The 11322-nt window shown below is 38.8% G+C and overlaps 2 protein-coding genes across 2 annotated transcripts; one reads left to right on the forward strand and one right to left on the reverse strand.

Annotated features, from left to right (window-relative positions):
- Positions 1-375: 375 nt before the first annotated feature.
- LOC138606258 (apoptosis facilitator Bcl-2-like protein 14) lies at positions 376-4570 on the forward strand. Its single transcript, XM_069678722.1, has 6 exons — positions 376-552; positions 1635-2221; positions 2310-2420; positions 2635-2696; positions 3514-3774; positions 3923-4570. The coding sequence occupies exons 1-6, from the start codon at positions 524-526 to the stop codon at positions 3959-3961; spliced, it is 1089 nt and encodes a 362-aa protein (XP_069534823.1). The 5' UTR covers positions 376-523; the 3' UTR covers positions 3962-4570.
- A 3073-nt stretch (positions 4571-7643) lies between these two features.
- rplp2 (ribosomal protein, large P2) lies at positions 7644-10045 on the reverse strand. Its single transcript, XM_069678216.1, has 5 exons — positions 9964-10045; positions 8355-8478; positions 8220-8268; positions 8025-8129; positions 7644-7772 (listed from the first exon to the last, which is right to left on the reverse strand). The coding sequence occupies exons 2-5, from the start codon at positions 8475-8477 to the stop codon at positions 7696-7698; spliced, it is 354 nt and encodes a 117-aa protein (XP_069534317.1). The 5' UTR covers position 8478; positions 9964-10045; the 3' UTR covers positions 7644-7695.
- Positions 10046-11322: the final 1277 nt, after the last annotated feature.

Genomic DNA, 11322 nt, shown 5'->3' on the forward strand with positions numbered 1-11322 from the left:
GTTACTTCCTTTACCACTCTTAATATTGTAATAACATTGACATGATTTGATTTTATGTCAAACTCTTCACTGTATTTTCTGCCTAGTCAACAGCCTTTAGTGGCCTGAAAGTAAAGCATATTTCCTACATAAAACCACATGCAAATTTGAATACGTTTCTACTGTGAAATAAAATGACCTGTTTCTGTCACTTCCGGTAAAACGCGGTCAAATACCGGGACGGTGAACAACATCAGAGTGCAGCAAATCCAAGCCTGGCGTCTAGCCTGTGTAATAACGTGTAAAACGAGGAACACAATTCTTCCGCCTTCCCCTCAATCGCGTGAACAGCAGATGACAGTGAGCTGAGGGAGGTGGCTTCTGGTGAGGCAGAGACGTGTCCTTACATGGGAGGAGAATGTGAGCAGGTAGACTCACCTGGGAGAGTACCGAAGATAGAGACAGCTTTCAAAAGCGGACGTGCTGAGAGTCAGAGCCAGCCAACAACAACTGAACACTGACACGGATATCTGCAGGGAGTGTCATGCGTTTAATGTCGCTACAGGAGACCAGGTGAGTACATAGAAACGATCATTTAAGTCTAAAGGATTTAATTACTACAGTAAGCTATTTAACATTACAGACAAGAGACGTTTTTGTTTTGTTTTTAATATGTTTACGATTTTAAACTTTTAAACAGTGCTTTAAAACGCTATGATATCCATAGACCAGCGCTGCAGCAGATTAGTTCATGCCTCTGGAGCTCTTAATAAACATTTTAACGAGTATTTCTGTGTGTATTTAGTTCAAAGCAGAAACGATTAATCGGTTAAAACGTTACAGACAACTGTTTCTAAGTATTCATTTATTTGTGTCAGCTTCCTGGTTTCCTGAGGCTCATACCTCTGTTGCTCAAACAAACAAACAAGCTGTCTGAATAAGTCAACATGAGCACAAGAGGACTGTGGGGGTTGTTTTTCACAGTATCTTAAAATGTGTGATTAATGATTAACGAGTAAACAAGAAAAATATTGGTAGTAGCAACCGTTAATTAAAGTGTATCACTGCAGCTTATGATTACTTGAATTATTGAATCATTTGCAGACTTTTATCAGTGAAGCTGCAACATTTTACCGAGTACGTAACGTTAATTGCAGACTATTAATTACTGATACATATTTGAGTAATATTTTAAAGAAATAAAAGATAGAATTCTAAATGTAAGCTTTTTAAATCCGTATATTTCCTGCTTTCTTTGCTTCACTATGACAGTAAATTGAGTTTCTTTGGTCAGGCGAGGACAGCTGCTCAGGCTTTGATAATCATTTAATCGACAAAACATCCAATTGATTGACCAAAAAATGGTTGACAGTAAGACTGATCTTTGGTTGCAGGCCAATTTTTGGATTCATTGATTAATCCTTTGGTGTTATTATCACAAAAGACAGCAAATCCTTACAGTTGATGCACCTTGGACAAACCACAGTTTGTCACTTTAGCTTGAATTTTTCTATGAATTGGCTAATTGATAAATCAGCTGTCGTTTTAGCTTCAAAATATCTGAGAACAAGAGATTTCTGACCACAAACATCAGAAGTTTGATCTAAAACAATCTTATAACCTGTATGTGTGATGATGTTTTCTTTTTCTTGTAGTCTTCCCGCCATGGAGAGGCAGTCAGAAAAACAAAGGCCCAGCAACGGCCAGTTGATTTTTGTCCCTCACAAGGACACAATCCGTCTGCTGGAGGTTTACGTGAAGCGCAGCCTCAGCCTGAATGACGGGACACTGGGGAATCGGAGGGGCGAGAGGAAAGAAAAATGGGTGACAATGCCGAGAAAGCAAAGACGCCATTCCAGCGACCCTTCCCTTCACATATTGGGAGCAGACGATGAGGAAATCGGGCCGTTTTCTCCCTCAAATCAGACCGAGACTCCACATGAGGAGCCAGAGAAACCCACCAAATCTCCCAAGAAGAACAAGAAGCCCTCCTTCTGGAAAAACATATTTGGTTTTTTTTATCGGAAGAGCACAGAGGAAGAGGAGCAGGACAGTCTGCCAGAGGTCTCCGAGGTCACCAGAGCAGAGTCGGCGGCTGACATCGGGACCACCTGCCTGCCAACAACCTCAGTCAATTTACAAAAAAGAAAGACCATGAGAAGGAAATCATTAAAAAGAAGATTCTCCAAACTGTCCATGACAAAAGTAAACAAACCTGGCAAAGACATCACACGAGTTCAAGGTAGGTTTGAGCTCGAGTCGATGGAGGAACCTGGGTCATATTTCTGCTGCAAAAAAACATGAATCAATTATTGTGTTTTGCTTTGCAGATGCCATCAGCGTGGAACCGACGTACTCTTACTACGAGAAGTTTTCAGAGGAACTGGAAAAAATAGTCCACGAGGTGCAAGAAAAAGAGGAAGCTGAACCGCTCTCTGATGGTGAGAAACTGCTGCTCTTTATCGAGCTGTTGTGAAAGTCAGCACACACATACATGCATTTTTAATTTGACACACAATTTACAGACTTTCTTTCGAGCAGAATCTGCTGAAGTTTAATCCCTTGAAACTGTATCTGTGAAACTGACTGATAAGAAGTATCACGAGTCGTTCGGCTTATTGATTAAACTCCCCCATGCTCTTGTTTTTATCTCAGAGGAAGTCATCAACAGGATCATTGCTCTCACCAAGCAGCAGGGTGACGCCATCGAGGACAAGGTTGGTGAAACTCAGTGAAGCTCGTTGCTTTGAATGCTTCAGCCGTGGTGCACATATTCATAATTGTATAAAGTAAAATATGAAGGGATCAAGATCAGCTGCAAAGGAAAGGAAAACCACATCAGTGCTAACCTAAAAAAACAGGGTCATAAAAAGGACACACTCACGCCACAATCTGTTGTTAAAGGAAAAGCTTCCCTTTAATACCGTGGTGTGTTATGACTCTCCTCACCTCTTGTCGGTTCAGTATTTTCTGTTTCCCAGAAAGCCCCTGAGACGGGCTGAGTAACGGTGAAAACGATAGTGAAACTTTTATAAGAGAAAAAGAGGAAAAGGATTAGAGAGAAGAGTCATGAGGCTACTGAGCAAACACAGCATTTCAGATGACCGCTCTCTATTATCACCTGTTTAAATAAGAGTTACATCATGTTATAACTGGTTAGCTGACAGAAAATTAAGCAACTTCGATTAATTTTAAATAATTTAAACCAAAACAGTAACGGGTACATGTCTAAACTTTCAGAATGTGGTGCTTTTTTTGTTATACGTGATTTTAAACTTTGATCTTTGTAACTTGAGTAACATCGACGGGCAATTTTCACCATTTTTAAGACTCATCCATTAATCTAGAAAATAATGAAAACACCTTGGTGGCAGCGTCAAATGTAGGACAGCTGAACATGAATGATCTCATTCAGTTGTCCTGTGACGTCTATAAAAATGTATTTTACCAGCAGCCGTTTTGAAGCTGTAAATTCCCACATGGGTCAAAGTATCCTGCAGTTACTGACAGCCGTCCTCTCCTTATCTCCTGCAGCTGAAGGATAACCCCACCCTGAGCAACTTCTTCCAGGGGATGTCGTACTCCTCCTTCCAGCAGCTGGCCGACGCGTATCTGGAGAAAGAAGCAACGCCGACTCACAATCCCCCCACTGTCCTGCCAACAGCGCCCGAGCTGGTCAAACTGGCGTTCACGCTCAACTTCACGGCCAGGGTAGCCGGCCTCTCCAGTCAGAACGTGGGCCACATTACCGGCCTGGGGAACCGTTATCTGCAGGACCGATTTGAATACCAGCAGGTAATAAACACGGACCTGTTTGGTGTTGTTTTCGTGATAATGTTCATCCACACATGTGCATGATAATTTAAATATGTGCAGTACAGTCATAAAGAAAAGTAGGGCATGCAAAGTGGCTTAGTTTAAAATCTGCTGTTGTCTTTTTCAGGTGTGTACGGATCATCCGTGGTCTGACAGTGATGACTGAGAGGCAGCCGTGCAGAAAGAAAACCATCGCTGCAGAGTGAAACGTTCACTCTCTAACATTACTCAGCACCACAGATGTGGTAAAGGATGTGTTGCAAGCATGACAAAACACAGGTTTTAGGTGGTAAACAACAAATGTTTACCATTTGATTTAAAAGTTTTGGAATCAGATACTTGTATGAATGCTGCCACAGGATGTTTGCTGAAGAACCAGTTGAATGCCTTCGATAGATTTGGGTGTGTGCTCTTCTCACTGCTGACTGATTTTATTCACTGCAAAGATGAACTTTAAAAGAACGCTCGTTCTTGAACATGTGACGACATTTGAGGATCACAAACAGCTGATTCTGCAAATGACACTATAAATGTGACGCTTCTTTTCACAAATCAAACTTTGCATTTGATGCTTTCTGTAAAGAGCCATGTAATAGCCTTTGATGTATATAAGCTACACACCTCTGTGCAATACTTTTTATTTTAGGTTTTTAGGATTTAAAAAAGAGCAAAAGCTTCTTTGACAGAAGCTAAAGCTGAAATGTGAAACGATTCTGTTTGTTAAATGAATGCTGGCATTCATCAAACATACTCAAATAAAATGTACTTAATTGAACTACCTCAGTTTACTTTTTTGTCTTTGGTAATACACACGAATTACTTATTGGAACTCTGTGATATGCTATGCATGCTCGGACAGGCAACGTGCAACATCAGAAAATGAACAAGCACAAACACTTTTGTTTCCCGGTAATCCTCCTCCTCCTCCTCCTCCTCCTCCTCTAAAAGAAAAGGTGAAATCTAATAGAATGAATAATGTCAGACAGCTGGAGGCTAATACAGCAGTTGCTTTGGGATGGGAGCATTTCTGTGGAAACACTATATGAAGGCAAACATCACCATAACGAGATGCCTTTTATAATGCTTGTTCAGCATATTCTGCATGACCATATTCAGCCACTACTAGACCATTAACCAAAGTGTATTTCCTAAATAACTGCTTATTCACAGACAGTAAGGAGTTACTTGTACATAAATTAGAAACTAACTTTGCTTTGATCAGTGTTTCCAGCAGCCTGCTCGAGTCGCTCCTCGTCGTCTGTCTTTAATTTATCGTATTTGATCTTTTACCTTTTTTCGATTTTCTTTTTTATGTAAGTAGTTTGTGAACTTTTATATTTATATTCACGTTGATATTTATAGAATGTATATGTTGCTCCTGATACATGTGCAGTATCAGGAGCAACATTATCTGTTTCTTAATAATTCATAATCTTGTGCCTTAGAAGTTTTTACTGCCTCCATTACTTCCTGCCTACTTCTGTGGATAACTATTGTGTTATTGTTTTTGCTTTTAGGCACTCTCTCTTTTGCATTAACCCATTCACTTGATATTTTATATTTTCACTGGTATTTGAGGTTTTTGAATTTCGCTAATTTGCACTGTATTTTTGGAGCTATCTGGCGCGATAATTCCCTTGGGGATTAATAAAGGTCTATCTTATCTTCTCCTAGTATGGGCCTTATAGGATGGTAGTACTACAATACTTTGCAAAGCAGATTAACATTTTTATCCATGCATGTCAACTTCCTTCCTTGCTTATAATCAGCAGTTACCACTCTTTTTAATCACCTAGTAGTTGCATAGACAGCAAGTGTTTTATAACTACTGCAAAGAGCTAATTTCTTCCTAATATGTATGCAAAATGACTTAACATTTACTTTATAGATATCTTCTTCTGGGTGAATTACTGCATATTTTCTAAATAAATTCTATTCCAGTAGCCTCAGGTAGAAATCTCCAATACGCAACAGTTGAAAGGACTACAGGTGAAAAGGGTTGGGCAGCAGTTCCCTTGTAGATATAATGAACTACATTGGAAGTAGACGAGGCCTGATTAGAGCATTGATGCTGCCACGCCTGCATTTTTTATGAATTTCATTCCTGCAATGACGGAAATGAACAAGTCACGACATTTAACTGGAACCGCATGCAGAATGTGCATCGACGTGCTGAATGATATGTAATGAATTGTTCCAAAGAGGAGAACAGGAAGCAGTTATGCTCTCCAGGTGAACCAAGGTCATATAAGATCAATAGAAGTTGCAATAAAAAACAAAGTATGGCTCAGCGATGAGCTAAAATTAATATTGTGATGTAAAAAAGGTTGAAGTAAGCACGCTAGTTTTGAAGGATGGATTAAAGAACATTTTTCAGTTTTATAAAGGAGACATGTTTGCTGCTGACTGTGCTGAGAGAGCTGCTAGAGCAGCAAGTAAGGTTTAAATCTGCATTAGATGTATCTGTGTGTTATCTGTGTGTAAGGTGCATTGTGGAGATTGTTGACAGCATTGATTACAGACTCCCGGCTGCAGGTAAGAATGTGACAGTCGGTCAGTTACATAACAGGAAGAATTCAGGGATGACTCTAACGTGTAGAACAGGTTCCCCTGCAGGCAGGAAACTTTTCCAACAGAAAACGGCATTAAAATCCTGCCAGCACTAATGAGCTCACAGGGGATTCATACACACCAGAGAGGAGAGGATGGAAGATCGGTAAAGGGAGAAGATAAAACAACAGTCCCCACGCCCAGACCCGTTCCAATTCACTTCACTTTAATGTGAATAGAAATAGTTTTTTCTCTCTTCTTGATGCACAATGTGTTTTTAGTTTCACTTGGGTTTCAAAGGTGACATGCATGGGAAGACATGTTTACTTTAACAAAACAAATTCAGGTGACGATCATGTGAGACGGGAACAAGGTGTTCGAGGAAAAGCAGCTTATGGAAAAATGTAAGGTCACATGTCCTGCGAACTTTACTGAACAGTGTTGACAATGACTAAATAAGCCGTCACGTACTCAAAACTGGATAAATACGATGTGACAAAGGATAATTGTGACGTGACTGACTCACATGTCATTTATATGACACGCAGCGAGAGCCCTGGCTCGCTTGGAGCAGAATTTCTTTTCTTTCGAAACTCTTGGCTCGCCACCACAATAAAATGGAAAATGTAATTACCAAAGTGACAGCTCATATTAACTCGAGTGACCCTGCAGGCACAGGTCCCTGCTTAGAATTATGCAAGTTATTAGTTACAGCCGAGTTAAGCAAGGCAACATTTTTACCACGAGAAACTTTTGATTTTTATGGAGGAAAGTAAAAAAAACAAAAACGTGTCCATTTCCCAACAATAGATAAAACCTCAAAAAATAACCATGAAAAATCGTCTTCTTTTACCATCTCATATTTTAAAGGTTTTACTGCTGTTGAAACAACAGAACTTTATGTAAAAAAATAGAAATACATCTCTAACATAAGTCGACTTAAGCTGTAATTAAGTAGTAAAGTAGCAGCAGGTTCCAACTCTGTTTTGAATTGTGTTTGTGCGGCAACCTGTGTGTTTACAGTTAGATCATGGCTTATCCCTTTGAGCCTGTGACATTATGTGGTTTCGGTATTCGAGCAAACAGAAGGCCCACATGCAGGGTCTGGATTGCCTAATAATGACAGGTCGCCCAGGCGGGACTATTTTTAGCAGCAATAAAACAGCTGCTGTCATCAAGCCTTAAAAGACTTTATTCCCAAAGACATTACCGCTAAGTGTTCTACAAATAATGATTTTTGCACAGTCATAATGAGAGCTTTTTAAAACCAATTAAAAAAGGACAAACGTACAAAGCGATGTCTGTAAACCTTTTACATTTTTATTGCTTTTTGAGCACAGAGAAGGAAGATTAATCAAAGAGTCCGAAGCCCATATCCTCGTCTGACTCCTCTGATTCCTCCTTCTTCTCTTCCTTTTTCTCTTCCGCTGCAAATGAGACAAAGACAACAGTTAATCCCACAGATTAATGGCAGCAAGAACATTGAGCAGCACTGATAACTAATTTAGGCAACTTTGTTTTGGCTTCTGCATGCAGCTGCAGATACATTTGAGACAGCATCATAGGAGGTTTTTATTGCTATCACAATAAAATAAGATAATACTATTAAGAACTTTAAGTAATTGTACAAAAATCGATAACATCCCTTTAACAACTTAGAATGAGAACAGTACACATACCAGCAGCAGGTGCAGCCCCACTTGCAGCAGCGCTGCCGCCACCACCACCAGCAGCAGGAGCCGCCACAGCACCACCTGCTGGTACGGAGGCTAACTTAGAAAGGCCTGTGGAACAAGGAAAAGAAATACTGTTTAGTGCTCTTCCATCTTTAACATTTAAAAATCTTAAATGTATGTTCACTGAGAGGCCTTTACCTGAGTTCATGACTTCATTGATGTCTTTTCCATTGAGCTCACTTATAACCTGCAGACAAATGCAAGATTTAACTGAAGAACTAAAAAACACTTCTTCTGTCACAGTATAACGCACTGATGTTTAACGCCTCATACCTTGTTTAAGCGTTCATCGTCGGCCTCAATTCCCACGCTGCCCAAGATGGCTTTGATGTCCTTTGCAGAGGGGCTGGTGTTTCCACCGAGCACAGCGAGGAGGTAAGCGGCCACGTAACGCATTCTGTATCAAGAGGAAGGACAGAGAAAAACAAGTGAATCATTTGTGTGCAACACTGATGTCAGCTCTGGTAAACACCGGATTGACACTCTACGTCTCATAGAGGGTTTCATGTGAAGCTTTTGCTGACGTTAAATAAGTTATTTCATTATTGAGATAAGATAAAACAAGTATATCACTCAGGAACTACTCTCATAATTATGATAAGATTGTACTTTATTGATCCCCAGAGGGGAAATTCAGTTGTTGCAACATCACAAAGTAGCAACAAGGCAAGTACAAATATATATGGATAGGAATAGATAAAAATAAAATAAGAGGTATATACAACTGGTATACAAAAGTGACACAAGTGACAATCTAAGTGGCATGGAATGAGATAAAGTGACATGTGGGTAAAAGCAGCAACATTTAGCAATATGAAATGGTAGGAAGACATAAGACATCGCCAAATATTCACTTGTTCCTGATTAACATATAATCACAATCACAAGCCTAATCACAAGTCCTATATTATAAATAAATTGAAGATCTTTGGTTTTTAGTTGTATAAAAAAAAAAAAAACGATGTCATCTTGGGCATTGATAAATCATTATTAGCAAATTATTCATTAGGAAATATATCATATTCTGAAATAATTAATAGTTACAGGTCTGAAATTGTTAATTCTTCTTAAGTAATTTATCTCAATCCCTTGATTATTTTCATAATGGATTTTATGATAAAGAAACGCACAGCTTGTCAAGAAGAGCCCGTCACAATTTCTGAAAGTCAAGGCTGACTGAAATCATTTTTTCCCCAAATTAATAAGTCTGTACCTAAAGATATTCAGTTCAAAATTATAATCATATTAAACAAAATACTAAAGGATTCGTTTACTAGTACACATTTCTCGCTTTTCTTTGATATAGAAATATCCTGTTGTACAAAGATAGCCCACTCTTACAGCCCAATTTAATGCCTTTAATCACCACTAGGAGGCTGACAAGCAAGCTTTACCCATTTGACGGGTATATATATATTTCTAACTGTAACTATCGTGTAACAACAACGTGGTGTAAACACTGTGAAGCAAATAGATTTCATGCATGAAATAATTGGCTTCTCGACACATGAGTCTGTCTAAAGATTGTATTTATCTTAACAGTACGTTTGATGTTGGCTTAGCTTTTGCTTTCAAAACGATAGATCACAGACGGAAGGGAAACAGGTTAATTGTTTGAGTTTCATTGCTTTAAACTGTACGTAATACCTCTGCAGCAGTTTTACACCGTGGTACTGAAATAAATGTGATTTGTGCTGACAGAGAAAGCATGGCGCCTCGTGTTTTCCTACGACCGTCCTCCATTTGTGACAGAGGCTTCAACTACAGCAATAACACATTTTATAGTTATTCAGCAGAACCGTTAACTTGGACGTCGTACTACAACAAAACGAGACGTTACATTAAAGGCATACACGATTTAAATAACTCAAATTTTACTTACTTTTAAGTCTAAACAGACACGAAACGTCGGTTACGCTAAGAAATCCGGAGGAGAGAGAGAGGTGGTACCGGAATTTGTAGAAGAGTGGAATGCGTCGATTTCATTGGTCCACTTAGATGACAGTCTTGTACGTCAGCATTTCGACGCATGAACATACAAATACTGTACTTGTCCCATTAAATAGAACCACTGTCTGTATTTTGAATCTGACACACATTTTTTCTTATTATGAGTTTTTCTCATTATTGTCTAGTGTAATAGAATAATGTCCAAAAAAGACTATAAACTCTTTAGGACTGTAAGTAAGAATTTATTTTTCTGTATCTTTTTCTGAATTTTTCTTCCCTCCCCCCTTACCTTTGTGTACATTTCTGATTTAATTTCTTTATTTTTTCTTTACTGGTATTTGTTCTAAAATATATATTTCACATGGAATTGTACTCTTAGACTGTTTCGACAAGTTTATCTTACAACTATTTTAAAGTTAGGCCTACATTAAAATATAAGAAAAAAAGACAGAATTATCTTTATAATGTAGTAAACGGTGGATTTCATCTGTTACTCAGTTTGCAGATGTTTCATTTACTAAAGTAAAAGTAGAAACACCTGAATGTAAAAATACACGTCACAAATCAAGTATCATGAAGTCATAATTAATGTTGTGACTTATCAAATATACTGAGTAGATTAATCTACAAGCACATCAAAACTCTTGAAGACATTTTCCCTTAAATTATTTCTTAATGGCTTAAATTTAAAAACTACATCTTATAGGAAATAATTATACAAGCGAGACAAACACAATTAATGATCACAAGGTGGAGACAAAACATAATTCTGTTAAATGCATAAATAATTTATTCTGATTACTTCACGATCAAAAACATAGCTCAGAATAATAAATACATTTTCCTATCTTTAGTTAAGTTGGAGCTACACAATGATTCTTTCCTTGGGATTTGTCATCACGTTTAACATTTAAAACCTGCAAAGTCACAATACAATAAACCTTCTATTAACAACCTAAAGTTCAAGCGACTCCTCCTGCCTCTCCTGGGTGAAGAGCCAGTTGAACAGGAAGACCACCGAATCCGTCACGAACGCTGCAATCTTCTTCACGTTTGTCACATACCAGATTTTATATCCAATCTCTCCCACTATCATCAGTATAAATATGACCAGGGCAGCGAGGAAGATGCGATCCATGTAATAGTTCGCCTTTTCTCTGAAGGTCCACTGCTCCCACGGCAGCGCGCGCCGACTCTCAGCATATTTACCGAAGTGTTGTAAGGCTTTTTCTGCTTCATCCAGCTCTTCCTCCGGAGTCTCCGAGTCCTGGGCCCCTTCTGGCTCGTCTGT

The sequence above is a fragment of the Semicossyphus pulcher genome, unplaced genomic scaffold (genome assembly GCF_022749685.1).
Source record: "Semicossyphus pulcher isolate SPU_LCO1_2020_fin unplaced genomic scaffold, fSemPul1.0.p SCAF_3, whole genome shotgun sequence".
NCBI classification, from domain to species: Eukaryota; Metazoa; Chordata; class Actinopteri; order Labriformes; family Labridae; genus Semicossyphus; species Semicossyphus pulcher.

Bases quoted from the DNA above. Each gene is read 5' to 3' on its own strand.
- LOC138606258 (XM_069678722.1), top strand. From the start codon at position 524: ATGCGTTTAATGTCGCTACAGGAGACCAG. The intron at 553-1,634 runs GTGAGTACATAG...TTTTTCTTGTAG, and splicing joins ATGTCGCTACAGGAGACCAG to TCTTCCCGCCATGGAGAGGC. The intron at 3,775-3,922 runs GTAATAAACACG...TGTCTTTTTCAG, and splicing joins ACCGATTTGAATACCAGCAG to GTGTGTACGGATCATCCGTG.
- rplp2 (XM_069678216.1), bottom strand. From the start codon at position 8,477: ATGCGTTACGTGGCCGCTTACCTCCTCGCTGTGCTCGGTGGAAACACC. The intron at 8,269-8,354 runs GTATGAGGCGTT...ATTTGTCTGCAG, and splicing joins ACGATGAACGCTTAAACAAG to GTTATAAGTGAGCTCAATGG. The intron at 7,773-8,024 runs GTATGTGTACTG...TCTCATTTGCAG, and splicing joins TGGGGCTGCACCTGCTGCTG to CGGAAGAGAAAAAGGAAGAG.